The following is a 20023-nucleotide window of genomic DNA, read 5'->3' as shown; positions in this document are numbered from 1 at the left end:
TCTGTGACTGGCGCCCCCTCCAGGGTGTATTCCCCTTGCGCCCAATGATTCTCTGGACCCACCGTGACCCTGAATTTGATAAGCGCTTACAGATAATGAATGAATGTAGGGGAGGTATTGTACAGGTGCATTATTAAAGGTACAACAGTGGCCTTAAAGTCCATTTATATTCCCTATTCTCCAGAAGAAGATGTGAATATTTGTAGGCTTTCATTTTATGACTGTGTAAAATAAAACAACAAAACTCAACCTCAGTATTACTGCAGCGCTAGTAATGATCCACCACCAAAATAATACCTACTCTGGCAGCAACAAGGAGCAACTATATAGACACAGTGAGCTGATAAAATGGACAAAGAGTGTAGAATATTGGTGTGCCACTATTTAAGACAGGCAGTGTATTTATCTGTATATTATAATGTATATAAATAGTTGGTACCGCTATTTTGAAAAGCGTCAATAAGGGCGGCTTTGCTGCTCTCTGTCGCCGCCTGTGGTGCAGCCTCCCGCGGCTTGTGCGAACTCTGTGTGGGCCACTGGGGCAAAGGGAACTGGACCAGGGCCCATTCAGAGAGATTCTGTAACTTCGGCTGGATATTAAGCAACAACAACACAGCGGCTGTCCTTTATCTGCAGCTGTGGCCGGGTTGTCCTCGTGGAACTACTTCTGGTTTACGGCCCTGCTCGGAGTTAGCGGTTACAGCGGTAAGAAGGTCTTTATTTACAACGTGTTATTCCTTAGTGATACTTTGAGCTGAGTCAAGTGGATGGAGACACAGCCGCAGTCACGTACAATAAACAGGTTACGCCTCTTTACCAAAGCTAGTGCACCTACATTTAGGAGGGCACTAGACGTAGACTATAGTCACGTAATTGTAGCTTTACTGGGTTCTGTGTTTGTTTTCTACGAAGGTAATGGATAGTCAAATATTCGAGTCCGCTGCCGAGCGCACTTTCCAGTTCCAGCAGATTCTCCCTCCGCTCCCCGTGCCTTCGCTGGAGGAAACCCTCCGTAAATACTTGGACGCAGGTAAGAGTTCTGGCGGTGTGTGTTAAACGGTTTAGTTCACGGTCCTGCTGCAACACGCTGCCCTCAAACTGGGTGAAAGTTCACCTGTGTCTGACTTCTTATTTCAGAATAGTGTACGGTGAGTTTGGTACAAGCTGAATGCCCAAAAACAAGGGACGTATTTAAAAAAAGCCGTTATTAAAGGGACAGTCGTCTCCCACACATTCTGGAATGGGATTTCCCACTTTAAAGGGACAATACGAAATATATCTACCTTAAAATGACAGCTCCAAAATCATTATGATACTACACTGCCCTGTAACAGAGAGAACAGAGTCTCTGTCATTGCTACTCTGAGGTCAGCACTGCAGAAATGGCACTATGTAACCTTTGGAGGAGGCTAGGAAACCATGCTCCCTCCCTCTTCCTCCCCTAGGGGGAGCCACAGGAGCAAACAAAACAAACAACATTTTACGTAGGGTTCCTTGTAAAGACCAGGCATAATTAATGTGTCTTGAAGGTGGGAGGAGCTTTTGACTAGAAGCACAATTTAATGAGGCCTGCATTTATTAACCTCTTAAATTAGTGACTATGCAGGCAGTCAAGGGTTATGTATCATCAGACTGATGATGCAAGAGCCTCTCTGGGTGTGTAGGGTGGCCCTCCCTCTCACCACCCGGGCCTCTGTTACCAGACACAATAGAACGGTGGAGCTATTTGCCTCCTCCAAGCGTGCTGAGCTGTCTGAAGGTGTTGTATTCACAGCAGCTTAAAGGCATGTAGTGTTTGAGAGGAGGCACGTGCTGCTTTCACTCTCCCAGTTGTGTAGAGTCAGTGATTGTGTTGGGATATGATGATAATGGGATAAAAAAAACCCTTCCAGGTAGATACTGAAGTGGGCCAACAATCCTCCAAAGTGTAGATAATTTAACTAATGTTACATTTGAATTGTAATGCTGACAGGTAAACAACACCCCACTTGTGTAGAGACTCTACAAAACTAATTGTTGGCAGTTTCATGAAGAGTGGGTACTAACTCTTTGTGAAGGAATACCAGATGTTTTGACAGGTTATGTCAGCTTCAGCATGTTCTAACAACGTTTAGTCTTGGTTTAACTGTTACTGATGTCTGAATCATGCTGACAGCTAAGGCAAGTCTTTCAGACGCTTTGCTGCTTAGCTCTGATCTTCTATTTCCTTTTATTTTTATTTTTTCGAAACCTACTTGTTTTTCTGTGGAGGAGTATCTGAGCTTTAAAATATACACAAGTCAGCAGCACTACGAAGCCAAAACTGGATATTTTCTGCTTTTGATACTTTTTAAAGTAGTGCGATTGCTCTAGGATCCAGGACTGTTCCAACAACCAGGACCTTTGAAATGCCTCATCATTTTGTTCAACACATGCGCTGTCAGAATTGTTACGGACTTCTACAGAGAATGTGAGCTTTGGAAAGGGATTTTCGGAACCTGCTATCAGAGTTTAAGGACTGGCATTTCGGAGCTGTGTGAGGAGTAACAGTGAGTGGGAGTACAGGCAGCAGACAGTGGGCTGAGGACAGTGGAGGGACACAGATCCAGACCAGAGGATCGTTTGGATGGCAACACTGCCGTGAGTACAGCTAGAGACAGGCAATGGGTGCAGATTGAAGCTAGACCCAAGCACCGTGCTTTGTATAGCTCTGTAGTCTTGTCTTCTACTCCTGGTACCACAGCTGGTCCAGGAAATTCAGCTGCTAAACCTAACACTGCTGCTGAGAGAGCACAGCACAGACCCAGACCAGAATATCAGTCTTACGCACTTTAGCTGGAAAACAGATTTGAACCACTTCATGCCCTTCGTGAGAATCACAAACGCAGTGAACACAGCACAGAAAGTGCCAGAAGTGTGAGCCGGTCACTAACCCTAACAAACCTACAGCAGACGCCCTGATCTTTGGAGATGACACTGTTAATGGGGAACAAACACAAAACTCAGTGCGATGTGAGCCAAACATCACAGTCCCTGAACTTACTGCAAAGCTTCCAGCTGTACTGGCTGAGTACACGAATGTGAAGAGGATTATTGTACGAATTGGGAAGAATGACACTGTCAAGCAGGAGTCTGAAGTTTCTGACAGACAACCTCATCTTCTCAGTGTTTAATCTATCTACTTCTCTTGGTGGTGGCGCATCAGCACCAACATCCAGGAACTCTCCTGTAAAAGCTGATGACTCCAAGTGAGAGCCAGAACATCCTCCCACCACTGAGGACGACCCGAGGGTGCAGCAGACACTGGACATGAGTGGCAATGACCAACTCTATCAGCTGCCAGAGACACCAAAACCCCAAGAGGAATCCTCCATGTCCTCTGTTCCACCCCCCCCACATCACCCCACCTGAACCTCCCAGCAGCCATGGAGAAGCTGGTATCGGCTGGGACAAGGCTGTCACTTTCTCTTTCAGCCAGCCCTCAGGTGCAAAGAAGAACCACCCCAGCTTCTACTCCATTCTCATCTACTGCCACTTCCCCACTGCAGTCCCCCAGACTGTCCCCTAAGAAAAGATTCGTCAGCTGATAAGGGCGAGGAAAAGTGATGTTTTTCGGGTCCTGGCTGCTGCAGTGATGATGTCAGCAGTAACATGTTTTTAAAACAAGCGTGGACCTTTGGTGCCTGTAATCTCTCCCATTCCAGTACTTATCAGAGAGAGAAAGAACAGAGAGTTCAGGTCAAATTCTGTGAATGTAGCCAATCTACAGCATATAAAATGTGTGACAGAGATTCTGTGGCAAAGTGCATGAGTTACTAAGTTAGCTCTTCTAAATATCAGATCTCTCACAAACAAATCACACTTCATTAATGATTTTGTTACAGCACATGGGCTTGATTTTATACTTTTAACTGAGACTTGGCTGAATGAATGTGGTGCTGCAACTGTTTTATTGGAGTCGGCTCCTCCAGACTTTCATTTTTTAAATGTATCTGGTGACATTAGAAAAGGTGGAGGTCCAGCCGCTCTGTTCCATGGTTCTTTTCAGTGCAAGCAGTTATCATTTGGTGACTTCACAACATTCGAGTACCTCTGTGTAGTTCTGAAAGGTACCACAGATATCACTATTAACTGTCCACAGGCCTCTGAAGTATAGTGCTAATTTTATTGATGAATTTACGGAGATGCTGTCTTTTATTTCTACTGACTTTGACCATTTTGTTATTGCTGGTGACTTTAACATATCGACAATCCCAAGGACTGTTTTGCCAAGGACTACACGCCATATTGGACTCTCTTGGCCTTTCACAGCATGTTACAGGGAGTACACATTGTCATGGTCACACGCTGGATATTGTTATCTCAAAGAGTCTCAACATATCAGTGACTGTGAAGGATGTCGCGTTGTCAGATCACTACTGTGTGTTCTTTGATATGTGGGGCCTCACCAGTCATCACGGGCAGAAGGGTTTGTGTCAAGAAAAGTATTATAAAGGACTGCACAGCTACACTTTTCATGAGTAAAATGTGCACTACACCATGTGAGCGATTCAACTCTGTGGATGATCTGCTGAATAGTTTTAATACAAAAATTGTCAGTGTTATGGATGAGATTGCAGCAGTTAAAGTGAAGGCTATGTCTTGCAAACAGAAAGCACCATGGAGAAATGCCTCTGTTGTTCAAATCCAAAAGAAGGAGTGTCGCAAGGCAGAACGCAATGGCGTAAAACAAGTCTTCATATTCAGAAAAGAAATCTACAAAGATAGGCTACGTGAATACAACGCGATAATATGCAAAACACGACAATCCTATTTCTCTAGCATCATCAACAATAACATTAACAACAGCAAAATCCTCTTCACCGTGGTCCACAGACTCACTAACTCACCCACACCAATGGCCCCTGAATTATTAACAACTGAGAGATGTAATGAGTTTGCATTATTTTTTTTAAACTAAAATCCAGATTATCAGACGAGTGATTAGTACATCTATATCCTACAGTGAGTCTGTACCCTCTCCATCACCTCATAAAAACTCCTTAGTTAAAATGTCAGAGTTCAGTACTGTTGATAAAGAAAATTTAATTGACACAGTTAATCATCTCACACCATCCACTTGCAGTCTTGACTATCAACCAAATTTTTAAAGAGTGTGCTTCACATTATAGCACCAGGCATACTCCACATTTGTAAACACCATTCTCAAAATCATTGAGAAAGTAGTTTTCAGGCAAATCACTAGTTTCTTGTCCATTAACAGTAGCCTAGACAAATTCCAGTCTGGGATCCGGTCTAATCACAGCACTGAGACTGCTCTAATCAAGGTAATTAATGACATTCGCTTAAATACAAGGGCTGGAAAGGTATCTCTTCTATTACTTCTTGATCTTAGTGCTGTCTTTGATACCATTGACCATAAGATTCTTATAGATAGACTCGCAAACTGGGTTGGACTCTCAGGAACAGTCCTGAAGTGGTTCGTTTCTTACCTGGAAGGCAGGAACTACTTTGTAGAAATAGAAAATAATATTTCAGAGAACATGCCAGTGACCTGTGGTGTCCCCCTGGGCTCTATTCTTGGTCCACTTTTATTTAATTTATATATGCTTCCTCTTGGCCAGATTCTACAGGACTATGGGCTGTCCTATCACAGTTATGCAGATGATACTCAGATTTACATGGCCCTGTCCCCAAACGACTCTGGTCCAGCTGACTCATTAAGCAAGTGCCTTGAACACATCACAAACTGGATGGGACACAACTTTTTGCCGCTGAGTAAAGATAAAACTGAGAGTATTCTATTTGAGAACAGCAATGAGAGACCAAGATTGGCTACGTATCTGGACTCGAGGACCCTCAAATCTAAAGAACTGGCTCACAACCTTGGTGTATTAATGGACTCAGATCTCAGTTTTAGTCTTATATTAAAGCGGTTACTAGATCAGCTTTTTACCATCTTAAGAACATCAGTAAGGTTAGAGATTTTCTGACTAAACCAGACCTGGAGAAACTGGTCCATGCCTTTATTTCTAACAGGATTGATTACTGTAATGGTCTCTTAGCTGGACTTCCAAAAAAGATCATTAAACAGCTTCAGCTGATTCAAAATGCAGCTGCCAGAGTTCTCACTCGGAGCAAAAGAAGAGATCACATCACCCCCTCATCCTCAATTCCTTACACTGGATACCAGTCTGTTACAGAATAGACTTTAAGGTGTTATTACTGGTCTATAAATGTCTAAATGGGGTAGGACCAGTGTATTTGTCAGATCTGCTACAGAGATATGAGCCGAGCAGAGCTCTCAGATCTTTAGGAACTAGAGTTAGTCCTGCCTCAGGTCAAAACTAAACATGGAGAGGCAGCATTTAGCTCCGGCGCTGCTCTTAAATGGAACCAGCCGACTGAGAATATTAGAAGAGCCCCGACTTTAGACACTTTCAAGACACAATCAAGACTTAAAACACTCTGTTTGAGCAGCTACAGCTCGGTTTAAAATACTCTGCACTTTTATTTCTGTAACAGCATTTTATTTCCCTTCTTTTATTGTATCATTTTAAATTGTTTTAATAATTTAATCATTTTACTCTTTTTATGTAATTGTGTTATTGGACTTTTATGATTTTATTCTGGATTTTAATTTAACTGTTTCTTTTTTCTGTAAAGCACTTTGTATTGCTTCTGTATGAAAGGTGCTCTATAAATAAACTTGCCTTGCCTACTACAGTTTCAATAATAAACCAAATTAATGTCCTTTTCAAGGGCATTTTCAGTTTTTTAACAATGTTCCACATATTTCAGTTAGTAAGATATGAACAAAGCTATTCAGAGAGGTTTAATGTGAAATTTTCAAATAGAGAAATCAATTTTAGCCTGTGTCTTAAATTTTAAATGGACACATTTAGCTTCTGTGTTGTTTGCTGTTTACATGACAACAACAACCATAACTACATGACAGTCTGGTGCTCTACGTTCAGTGTTAAAAATCAAAGGAACGCCACATAATATTTTAACGTTACAATTACAGCTTCAAAATGATTGTGATGCTCCACTGACCTGTAATAGGGAGAACAGAGCCTCTGTCGGTGCTACTCAGGGTGCAGCGCTGGTGAAACTTCACTGTGAAATTTTTGAAGGAGCGTAGGGAACCACCCCCACCTCCAACCCCTCCCCAGGGATTTCAGTTCAATGCTGTAAAATAAATTACACCAGGGGGAGCTCCAGCAGCAAAAAAAAATAAAAAATCCTGATCTTCTTGGTTATTAAAACAAGCCTTAGCATCCTTTTAATAATAAGGTTTAATAATTGCAATTTAAATAGTAATTGAAATATTGGCCTGAAAATCATCATTGAACATTTTCCCAAAATCATTCAGCCTTATTTGGAAGTATTATGTAGACATAATTTTAAGACCTGTTTCAGGCAAAGCTATATAAGACAAAATTATCTTCAGATTTACCACTATTTTTACCATTATCACCATTAACATAATTTAATTTAAATACTACATACAGGTTCTAATAGTTTGAGATATTGGTTCTTGTCACTGTATGAGAATATGAATCACTTTCTTTAGAAAGGCACATTCATCCATCCATCCATCCATTATCTGTAACCGCTTATCCAATTTAGGGTCGCGGGGGGTCCAGAGCCTACCTGGAATCATCGGGCGCAAGGCAGGAATACACCCTGAAGGGGGCGCCAATCCTTTACAGGGCAACACACACTCACACATTCACTCACAGGTGACACTACCTGCTCCCCCACTGTTTTAAAAATAACAACACACAAAAACACTCAGTGACTTTTAATTTGACTGAATGAATGAATTATGATGAAATCTTGGTGGAACACCCCTTTAAAACAGTGACATGAACATTGGCACGTACCTGTTTTTTTTTTTTTTATTCTTCCAGTGAAGCCTTTTGCCTCGGAGGCTGAGTTTCACAACACAGCAGCCATCGTGAAGCGTTTCCAGGAGGACGTTGGACAACATCTTCATCAGAAACTTCTACAACGAGCCAAGAGCAGACGTAACTGGGTAACATTAATACTGCCATATTCAGACAGCACACTGAGGACGAGGTGTATACAGCTGCCACATTCCTCTTCTTCTTTCTCCTCAGAGCTATTGAACTAGTACAGATAATGCTTGTGTTTTATTCATTTTGTCACGTTAAAGAGCAACTACACCACTAACTCCACCCTGTGTGTGTAATATTCCTCTCTACCTTCTATAGTCTGCACCCTCCCACATCACCTTTGTTCTCACTCTTTACTTTGTCATTCTCACTATATTTCTCTCCCTCGTTCCCCCTCTCTCTCTCTCTCTCTCTCTCTCTCTCTCTCTCTCCATTTCCATTCCCCATCACCTTTGTGGGTGGTAACATTGACTAATCTGCATAATGTAACATGTCATCATACTTCGGTACCATGACACGTCCTCGATACCTATAACAGAGTTGAACCAGAGTTTTAAAGCAGGGCTGGTGTCCTTTATTATTACAGAGCAATACATTTTAGCTTTTAAATAAAAAGAAAAATGTCTTAAGTGTAGTTACTCTTTTTAATGCTTTCTACTGACACTTTCATACCTGACTGTAGCCTTCATAGGCTGAACACACTTTGTGTTCTTTCCTAGCTGGAGGACTGGTGGCTAGACTCTGCGTATCTGGAGCTCCGCATGGCATCACAGCTCAATGTGAATTTTGGGGGTCCAGGGCCCTACTTGGAGCACTGCTGGCCCCCACGTGAAGGAACGCAGCTGGAGAGAGCCAGTGTGATTACATGGCAAACTCTCCAGTACTGGGATCTCATCCGCACGTGAGCATCATCTACCACTGCAGATACGAAGCAGAGTTATTATATGCATGTACTATTTAACCTTGTTAAAAAAACAAGTGGTTTATTCGTATATACCGTACATCAGATGTGGACTGAGAGAGGAATCAATTCAGGTCTTTATGCAACATTTGTTTGTTCTGAATTTCTGTTGAATCGTTTATTTGTTTACCTGAATGTTTATAGCCATGTTGTGACTTTTGGTTTTGTGGATCAGGGAGAAGTTGTCTGTCCATAAAGCAGGAAATGTGCCCTTGGATATGGACCAGTTCCGCATGATCTTCTGCACCTGTAAAGTGCCTGGAATTACTAAGGATAGCATCTTCAATTATTTCAAAACAGGTTAGACTGCTAGACTCTGGTCTAGCTGTAGATACAAGAGCCTTGATACAAACACTGCCCACCTGAATTTAATGTTCGATTTAATTTAATTTAATGTTTAGAAAGACTGCAGAGTATTAGTCGGACTGGGTTAAGCCTTACCTACTAACTGCTCAGCTGTGAAGCGCAGTGAAATATTGTTGTCAATGTCACTGAAATCTCATTCTGTTTTGCATTCAAAGTGATAGCTTTGTTAATTATTTTCCCAGTTTCTGCAATTTAAATTTGCACCAGTTTTTAAAAAGTGGCGAATATTTCAAGTTAAACAGAACTGAATGTAAATTCAGCAACACATTTCACATATTTATCTAATGTTGGATGCTTTTTTATGAACGTTTAATCAAATGGCCATTAACAAGCCATTTTAAGCAGGCAGTTAAGTCTCAGCATATAGGAGCCCCTTATTTGCTGCTGGAAAGAGTGGCTTGAGAGAAAGCTAAGAGTGTGCACAAAGGTGAAATGTTGACTACACTAAAAATGTATTATTTAAGGAAAACCTTATTTTCAGGAACTGTTGTGGAAGGTGTGTGTGTTGTGATATGATGTGATGTGTGATCTCTGTGTTGTAGAGAGTGAGGGTCCTTGTCCCTCTCATTTGGTGGTGATGTGTCGTGGGAGAGTTTTCACATTTGATGCTCTCTGTGATGGACGCATCCTCACTCCTCCTGAATTGTTGAGGCATGTAATCATCTCTGTTCTGAACCCCAAAACGTTCTCGCATATCTGCCTTTTCATTACGAAAAGAAGTGGATAATGTAAGCCTTAATAAAAGCAGCTTTAAAACATGCACATGTTGATTACTCCTCTATGGTGGGATATTTCAGGCAGTTGACCTACATTAAAGAGAGCTGTGAAGGCGAGCCAGAAGGCGATGGAGTGGCCGCTCTGACCAGTGAGGAAAGGACTCGCTGGGCCAAGGTCAGATTCAGGACTATATTGGAGTTCTGTAGACATCTAATCATGACTGAATACTGCTTATTTATTAGCAAGTCCGGAGCTGAATTCTCAAAGATTTTTTACATTCTTTAAAATGCGTTACATTTATATCTTCTCTCTCTCTTTCTTATTTTCTTTCTTTCTTTCTTTCCCCTCCTCTAGACCAGACAACATCTAATCTCAATTGATCCTGTAAATGAGACCATATTGGAGACCATTCAGACCTCATTGTTTGTTATATCACTGGATGATGCCAAACCCTATTCAACTCCGGATGACTACACATCGGTACCATACACACACACACACACACACACACACACACACACACACCAGCATTAATCCTACTGACAGAGACTGTGGCAAACTAGACATAAAGAGTGTTAAGACTGTTAATAATAATACTACTAATAATAACAACAAGAGCAAAGAGAAACTAAATTTTGGCGGACCGCCATTAGCCATATAGCCATTGTCACAGAGGTGTTTCTCGCATTTCAAAAACAGGAAAGACCAAAATACATCGCCTTGTAATTGGAAGGTCTGGAGAAGCTTTGGTGCTTCATATCAATGTCTTTTGTTTACATGTGGTTTTTATTATGTGATTGTGTTGTATAGAAAATATAGAGGGCAGGACTAACAAATGCAGAAATTTAAAATGAAGCACAAAGGTTTGTACATAATATATAACACTGGCATCAGTGTTTTTCTTGTTTGTTTGTTTTTTATTTAAAAATAAATCCTAGATGATCTCCAACAACGAACAAACATTTTGTTGACTTTAAGAATTACAGTTACTTAATTATTCAATGTAAAAGGTTAGAGTAAAGCATGTGAAGTTTAATGTGGCTGTGCGCAGCTGTATGGAGTTATAAACACACTAATGCCACAAAATGTCTCCCCACCACAAAGACACACACGTGAAATAAGATGAATTCAGCAGTCCTCTTCTCTCTGTGAAATATAATCCTTGTGTAAATGTTCTGAGAGTTCTGAGCTTTTCTGCTGAGCTTGTGAACTAACCAACATCAAGCCGAGGTTCTGGCTAACGCTCATGGTGTCATGCCAAACACAGCCCCAGAAACACACAGAAACAGAGCGTGTTCCTGTCTTATTTCCTATTATTCAGTCATCTACTGTTCTTTGGTTCCAGTTGGGGATTAAATTGTCTGGTTTGCGAATCAGTTCATGTTGGTGGAAACGCGCCGAATGCTTCCAAATTTAGTTCACGAACTGGAATGTGAAATATGGCTGAACTAACTGTTCCTACTCGTGCATGCGCGTTTCAACCTTAGGAGTCAGTGAGACACTCACCCACCCAGTGTTGGATTGAGGTGTTGGTTGAGGTTGTTGAGAATGAATTAGACGGAGGCACGCGCATGTGAAGAGAATAAGGATGTTTGATTTTAAAGTAGAGATGGAAAAGCTTACAGAGATGTTTCTTGGTCATGACTTGGTTACTCTCTCCCACCGTCAGTGGGAGCAAACACATATTATTGAAAATGTTATCACCCTCAATCCCCCCCTCCCTCCAAGCATCAAGGTTATAAACCAATGATACACAGGCAGAGAAGAGACAAACAACTCTGAAAGAGTTCACAGTAACCTAAAACAAAGTATTTTTACTATATTTAAATTAATATGAAATTAATCACTTTCCAACACCAGTCAGTCAGTCAGTCAGTAAACTTAAAGAAAAAAAAATACAAATTTTAAGCAGAGATTTGAAGGATGATGGGGACAAGCAGTTTACGAAGAGAGGATGAACGAGAATTCCAAAGTTTGAGGGCAGCAGCACTGAAAGATCTGCCACCCAAAGTAGAAAGTCTAGTTGAAGGAATGGGAAGACGGTTGCAGTTAGAGGATCTGAGGATACGCTAGGGATGATACAGTGAAATGAGATCAGAGAGACATACAGGTGCCAGACCCTGAAGAGCCTTGAAGGTTAGAAGAAGAATGTTGCACTTAATCCTAGCCCCAACAGGAAGCCAGTGGAGCTGCTGAAGAACATGTGTGAGTGATATGAGCCATGCGTTTTGTGGAAGTCAGAAGTCTGGCTGCTGTGGTTTGGATGCACTGGAGACAATGAATCAGTTGAATGATAAAATGCAGTTTTGGTGACTGACTTAACATGGGGCTCAAAGGCAAGCGTTGAGTCAAGGAGAACCCCAAGGTTTTTCACAACAGGAGCTGGTTTGATGGATATCTCTTAAGAAGAACATGACAGTACACTGTAGGAAACATAAGGAGTGCGCCATAAGAAATTGCTTTATGCCAAGACAGATCAGTAAATTACTTTAGATCTGTGAGAGGAATGGAATAGTCAGTTCATTTAGCAATAATCGATTGATAAATAGATGGATCACTTTATTGATCCCTGTGTTACAGCAGCACTGTAGAGAAGAGAGCAAAGTATCCTAACATAATTACAGATGTATAAATGATTAGAACATCATATAACAACAACAGCTATAAATATTAAAAAATAAGTTATAACATTTTAATGTTATATAATTAAAAATAATATACAGTATTTCTTATTATTGGGAGAATGATCATTAAATGTAATCATCAGTTATAAATACTCACTCAAGCATAACTTCATAACAGCCTCATGCCAAAGCTTTACTTAGTAGCTGTTCTTTAGAGTTCTTTACATCTGTCTGTTCAGGTCAGTAATAGGAAAATGAAGTTATTCTCTCTTTATTTGTAGATGACCCTCTTGGCTCTAACTGGTGACCCTACAATCCGATGGGGAGATAAATCCTACAACCAGATCTGCTTTGCTGATGGAACGTTTGCCTCAAACTGTGATGTAAAAATAGCACACTTATCATTATAAGTATCATCAGTCATTAATCTAGATATTTCATATTCTTTGCCTAAAATTAAATATCTGTGTATATTACAGCATGCCCCCTACGATGCTATGGTCTTGGTGTCTCTCTGTTACTATATTGACCAACAACTGAAGACATGTGGTGGAAAATGGAAGGTAAGAGATTATAGTGTGTGTGTGTGTGTGTGTTTTATTGTGTGTTTAACATTGTGTATCCTGTAGGGTTCTGATGTGGTGTGTGATCTCCCTACACCAGAAGAACTGGTATTTACTGTGGACGACAGAATCAAGAAAGACATAGCACTCGCTAAAGTGCAGTATAAAAAAACTGTGAGTCTCTCTCTCTCTCTCTCTCACACACAATTTTTCACACACTCATACATAGAGGACTGCTACAGGGGTTAGACAATGAAACTGTAACACCTGTGATTGTAGTGTGGGAGGTTTCATGGCTAAATTGGAGCAGCCTGGTGGACAATCTTCATTAATTGCACATTGCACCAGTAAGACCATGTGCATCCAATGGTTCAAACATTGTGTCCTGAAGGCGGTGCCGTGTATCAGGACGACAATGCACCAACACACACAGCAAGACTGGTGAAAGATTGGTTTGATGAACATGAAAGTGAAGTTGAACATCTCCCATGGCCTGCACAGTCACCAGATCTAAATATTATTGAGCCACTTTGGGGTGTTTTGGAGGAGCGAGTCAGGAAACGTTTTCCTCCACCAGCATCACGTAGAGACCTGGCCACTATCCTGCAAGAAGAATGGCTTAAAACCTCTCTGACCACTGTGCAGGACTTGTATATGTCATTCCCAAGACGAATTGATGCTGTATTGGCCGCAAAAGGAGGCCCTACACCATACTAATGAATTATTGTGGTCTTAAACCAGGTGTTTCAGTTTTATTGTCCAACCCCTGTGTGTTAGTACAGAGCCTGAAAAATTTGGGCACAATTTGCCATCCTCGGTTTCCTTGGTCTCTTAACTTAAAACAGCAATAAAAAATTAAACAAATAAATAAATAAATAAAACCATGTACAAATCGCTCAAAGACTCAATTTACGTTGCAAATTGACGTTATTCACCATTTTGAATAAAACTGATTTTCCGATGACAATTTGAGTCAGTGATAGAGAAGAAGTAATAATATCACGGGGTGAGACAAAACAAAATTTCAAAGCAACCAAAATAAACTAAATCAACTCCCTACGTTAAGCCTACTTATTAACAGTTTTCTAAGGGACATATACACATTAGAGCTACCACACAGGAATTCAGGGTTACAGGGTTGGGTTGGGTTGACTTGGTCTGGTTGGCCGGAGGACTTGGGGCACAAACGTGACTACTGGAACAGCCCACTCCTCCTTCCCTCGGCTGCTCCTGTTAGGGTTCGCCACATTCGATTTGGCAGTTTAAGCCGAATGCCCTGCCTGACACAATCCTCCCTATTTATCAGGGCTTTGTTATCAGCACTACAACACGATGTATTCAGGTGGCTAGGTACACACACTCACACCTTTACACAATTTTCATAGTCGCCAATCCACATACCAATGTGTTTTTTTGGACCCAAGGATCCTTGGGTTTGTGAAAGGCCCTATATAAATTTAACTTATTATTATTATTATTATTATTGCTATTATAAAGGCTTTAGATTCATGGGATTAGGGTGCAATCATCTTACAAACTCATTTAGAGCACATTTTGGACAACCCCGACTTTATGCTGATTTATATAATAAAATTAACAACAAAAGACCATTGATTAAGGATTTATATTAAAATTTAAAGCTATTTCTTGTTCAGAATTGTCATTGGTGATACAAGTTAATAACAACCTGTATTTACATTGTAGTTTTATTTGACCATATTTTTACATATAAAAAAAAAAGGTTAGTTATAGATGTTTTTATTTCCAGACTCAGGATCTCCAGCTTGTCTCCTATGCCTTCAATTCCTTTGGAAAAACAGCGATCAAAAAGAGGAAACTTCACCCAGACACATTTGTGCAGCTGGGCATGCAGTTAGCCTACTACAGACTGCACGGAAAGTGAGACTAACGTTCAGCTGCTGTACACGTTTCAAAACAAGAATTTCATGTGCTTGCTTTCTTAGAACAAACTAACGGAGGAACTTCTGATGTTTTTTTTTTCATCTCTGTCTCAGGCCTGGTAGCTGCTATGAGACGGCCACCACACGGCGTTTCTATCACGGTCGTACAGAGACCATGAGGCCATGCACGGTGGAAGCCCAACAGTGGTGCCAAATCATGCTCAATCGCTCAGCAAGTGTAAATATCCTATAGCAATTCTGATACATCTAGAGTTTACCACATCCATTAATAACCTATTTCATTTTACAGTGGGAAGAACTTGACCCCAAATCTAGTTACTCACCAAGGGACATATTTGAAGATATAGGTTTGCTTGTTAACCCATTATAGCCCATGGTGACATACGCATCACAAACTCTTTCTAAGGTCTGGAAAGTTCCCTACCCAGCTTTATCCTTCACTTTAATTCATGACGTCCCTAAGAGACATTTACTGAACGCCCTGGATGCAGTTATATGAGTGTGTGTGTGTGTTACATACGACACACTCTGATCCCATTTCAGGAAAACAAATGTTGAAATACAAGTTACAAAATGGTCGTTGGGATGTATGTTAAATTGGGCTTTTAACCCCGAAATAATTACAGATTAGGGCAAGAAATGTGTGAAATTAACATTTTGCTACAAAACCTTGGGTGTTATTTGGTTTTAATATTGGCTTTAATCCACAGGTTGAAAAGAAGAGAGAAGCCCTTCTTGCTGCCTTCAACAAACACAACAAATTGATGGATGAGGCACAGAAAGGAAAAGGTTTGAGATGCTTCTAATGTAGTGTTCTGCTAGTTTGGCTTTTTCCATTGTTGAATTACTGTGTTTTTATATCAACATATATATCAATATATATACTTCAAATTGGCCATTTGTCAGTTCCAAAACTCCACATTTTAATGGAATGTGGAACAGTAGGCCTCGTGGTATTTATTTTGGCACATACTGTCTTCTAACTTACATTGAGTGGTTTCACAGTATCATATTTAAAAATAATAATAATAATAATAAATTCACCCGTAATGAAGGGTGGGGGGAGTACACTATTTACCACAGCCTATGCATGTATATGTGCTTTATCTTTTGTTTTCTTCTATGTATTCTTTTGTTCAGGATTTGATAGACACCTCTTGGGTCTGTACTTGATAGCCAAGGAGGAGGGGCTTCCAGTTCCAGAGCTTTACTCTGACCCTCTCTATGCCAAGAGGTTTGTGTTTTTGTTCAAAATAAAGATGGTTCATTTTTAATCATGTTACATTTAATGATTCATCACGTTAAATATTACAATTGCAGCGTATTCAGATAAAATGGCAATATTTGTATGTTGTCCTTATCACTCAGGTCTAATGGCTTGTGTTTTCAATTTTTATTATTTGAGCAGTGGAGGAGGAGGCAACTTTGTCCTTTCTTCCAGCCTTGTGGGTTACACGACTATTTTGGGTGCGGTGGCTCCCATGGTGCACCATGGCTATGGCTTCTTCTACCGTATCCGTGATGACAGGTGGGTTGAGAAGTGCATTGTTTTGTATTTTGAACACAAATTGCCCATCGGAAAATGCAACAGACTCCATGCCTTCATTTGTAATCTGTTTTCTTATTGTGATTTTTCAAAGAAGCTTTTCCTTTTTTGTCAAAGTCAGACGTCACTGTTTTGCCAGATTTTAATTGTGAATTTGACAATATTCCTCTTCCTTGAAATAGGGAGGATGTTCTTCTTAAATGCATTCAGCTGCATAAATATCTGGTCCACAGTGGTAGAGTGTTTCTACAACCCTCCAGCTTGGAATAAGGCATGGTACATTTATGGCTGTGTCTGAAACAGAAGGCAGCAGCCTCGATGCCTTGCTGCCTGTGCTGTCTCATTAGTCAGTGCCTTAGAAGGCACCATTTAGACGTGAAGGCATCTATAATGGAGTCGTGTTTGAGACACGCTTCCAAGGAGCATTATGCCACAATGTTGCTAGGATACAGAGAGCTGACTGCGTTCAGGTGTGATAAACAACACCTACATTACATTTTATAACTGTAATAAAACGTTAAGAAGGAAAATTATGTAAATATTAATAATAATAATAATACAGTGTGTACAAAGAGGAAGCAGCAATGCAAAGGTCTGCTCAATGAAGGAAACACTGATTTGCGCTCTAACTGCTCCTCCCAAAGTATCTAGGCTTATTATTATTATTTATAATTATAATTAATTTAGAGAAAAACGTTCATGATTATTGTAATATTTAAGCCCATAATATTTTCCATTAAGTCTTTTTCAAGGTAAATATCAATCTGATTATTTTCTAAACCCACTATATTCTAATAAATGCTGCTGTTGACCGTGCTGATGCACAGGATTATGGGATTTCTAAGGCAGCAAAGGATGCTTCAATACTGCCTTCAAAAATCAGCCAAATGGAGGAACCTTAGCAGCCAGCGTTTTCAGAATCGCCTCGCTCGCTCCCTCCCTCCCTCCCTTCCTTAGAATGCTGCCTCAGTGGACTGCACTGCAGTCGTTTCAGACACAGCCGTGGTCATATGTGGCTCCTCCAGACCAGGCCATATTACTGACAGCACTTTTATATGAAGACACTAGATGGTAGACATTAAGCTTGACTTCATAGTTTTGCTTTACTCTAATTTCAGGATTGTTGCTTCCTGTACGGCTTGGAAATCCTGCCCAGAGACGAATGCCGAGACATTTTTTTACAGCTTGTGCACCTCTTTCCATGACATGATACAGGTCACTACCATGTCCCAGCTGTAGCTTTCTCAAAAACAGCAATTAACCTTTCATCAGCAATCACTCAAAATATATAGATAAGCCAGCACTGGATAAAGTGCCTTCATTCTTAGTTAATCATAATTTTAACATTCAAATGGTCTCCTGTGGAATAATAAGGTTCTGAGGAAGTTCCTGAAAATCTTGTGTGTAATTATCAGAAGGAAGCTTTAGTATTGTTGTTCATTGCTGCTTAGTTATTTTAGACTAATCAGGAGCATCTCCTGATTGCTTAATTTTGTAATTAGTTGAGTGACTACTAATTGGTCGTACTGTGAATGGAGGTTATTAATGAGATTAATTTGTAATCAGTTTACAAGAAATTAGAAAATTACAAAGCTCTTGTTTGAATGTCCTCACATAAAGCCTAAAGGTGCTTTAGAAAAGCAGCTCTTGGGTGCACTCAGTGTAGCTCACAGACAGCAGAAAGGAATCTGGATTCAATATTTTGAATGCCAGAATAAGACTGTGTTTTAATTGAAAAAACAGAAAAACATTGGAAATGTTTGCACTCTTTCAATTGTAACAAAGTCAGTTACAAATTTAGCTGTTTGTTTAAACTGTATATGCCCAGGAGTGGTGATCTCGTCTGTACTTCAGCATTTTATGGTTCTGTTTGTTTGTTATATTCAACTCTGCTTGAGCTAAGCATAGGTTCCAAGATACTGCTGAGAAATTGCTTTGTCCATTTGATAGTAACAGACATGATTTTATGAGAACATCGAACAGGAAATGTCGACACACTCATTAACACTAGTATATCGTCCATGTTAGAACAAAACCATGTATCTCAAAAAAATAAGTACAAAAAGCACAGACTTGGCTGACCTCCATGTTGGTCCATTTATCTTGAAATATTGACACAGTGTAATATCAGCCTGTATTTGCATATTGTTTAAAAAAATTTATTGAAAAAAATTGAGATACAAGCTTTTGTTCTGTGAAGATATCAACAGAAGTGCTATTCTGAATGTGTACACCACATAGCCTTACTGTTTTGATCTTTTTATTTTTATTTTTTTTCCCCCCATTTGAAATAACTCCAGTGTTGCAGCTGGTAGTGTCACAGTAACACAGTTCCAGGGGCCTGGAGGTTGTGGGTTCGATTCCCGCTCCGGGTGACTGTCTGTGAGGAGTGTGGTGTGTTCTCCCTGTGTCTGCGTGGGTTTCCTCCGGGTGACTGAGTGTTCTCCCTGTGTCCCTGTTCTTCCCACGGTCCCAAAACACCTTTGTACGTGGATTGGTGACTCAAAAGTGTCTGTGTGTGTGTGTGTGTGTGTGTTGCCCTGTGAAGGACTGGCGCCCCCTCCAGGGTGTATTCCCACCTTGTGCCCAATGATTCCAGGTAGGCTCCGGACCCCCCGCGACCCTGAACTGGATAAGCACTTACAGACAATGAATGAATAACTCTAACTGGCTCTAGGTTGTGATGTGTCATAGGTTTAAAATCCACATTTAGACACAGTATTTTGAGTGATTATATTGCAGCAATATAGACTCTTAACCATGCACAAATCAATGCAAACAACAGGATTAATGCACATTTTAATAATGCAGCTTCATTCAAAATAACCAGGATATTTTTTTTCTTCTCTTTTAAATTTTACTGTTGCTCTTAGATTTATAGCTCATACTCAGAAAAGTCTGCACTGTAATTGTGATTTGTATTATTTAATTTTGTGTAGGATCCTTCAGTGTAAATATGTATTGATTGTTTTCTTTCAGTGTTCTCTACTTTGATATAAGTGTCAAATTGTGTTTGATACTTTTACCAAAAAAAATCCTACAAAATTTTGTTTTTGAGATTCATAGAAAAGTTTAATTCAGAGGAACGTCATACGATTTGTTTGATCATTGTTTAAACATGTGTTGGTGAATTTCACCTGACCGTTATCAGAGTTTGATTAGGGTCTAAATGTCTAGACAAAGGTTTTTTTTTTTTATTATTAATATTTCTTAATTTATTTCCTGCCATTTTTGTGCTACAAGGCACTTGTCAAATGCTTTACAACAACCACTGTAGCATGATTTCAGAACTGAAGTATGTAATCATAAAACAATAATAAATAAAATTAATTACGAAACAATTTTGCATGAATTTTCTCTGATATTCATTGAACGTCTAAATGTATTCGCTGTAGTTATGTAGTTAACCACTTTTTAATAACA

General features: G+C 40.0%; 1 protein-coding gene across 1 annotated transcript; it reads left to right on the top strand.

The window, feature by feature from the left end:
* Window positions 1-536: 536 nt before the first annotated feature.
* crot (carnitine O-octanoyltransferase) lies at window positions 537-19728 on the top strand. Its single transcript, XM_066645660.1, has 17 exons — window positions 537-705; window positions 913-1030; window positions 7896-8020; window positions 8621-8802; window positions 9038-9162; window positions 9771-9883; window positions 10030-10119; window positions 10300-10425; window positions 12851-12952; window positions 13049-13132; window positions 13199-13306; window positions 14901-15031; window positions 15148-15271; window positions 15765-15843; window positions 16195-16288; window positions 16463-16582; window positions 17719-19728. Exons 2-17 carry the CDS (start codon window positions 916-918, stop codon window positions 17837-17839), a joined length of 1839 nt encoding a protein of 612 aa, XP_066501757.1. The 5' UTR covers window positions 537-705; window positions 913-915; the 3' UTR covers window positions 17840-19728.
* The last annotated feature ends 295 nt before the right edge of the window (window positions 19729-20023 follow it).

This window comes from Hoplias malabaricus, chromosome 1 (genome assembly GCF_029633855.1).
Source record: "Hoplias malabaricus isolate fHopMal1 chromosome 1, fHopMal1.hap1, whole genome shotgun sequence".
In the NCBI taxonomy this organism is placed as follows: domain Eukaryota; kingdom Metazoa; phylum Chordata; class Actinopteri; order Characiformes; family Erythrinidae; genus Hoplias; species Hoplias malabaricus.
The sequence above is the reverse complement of the archived record's forward strand: the minus strand, read 5'-3'. Positions and strand labels throughout refer to the sequence as shown.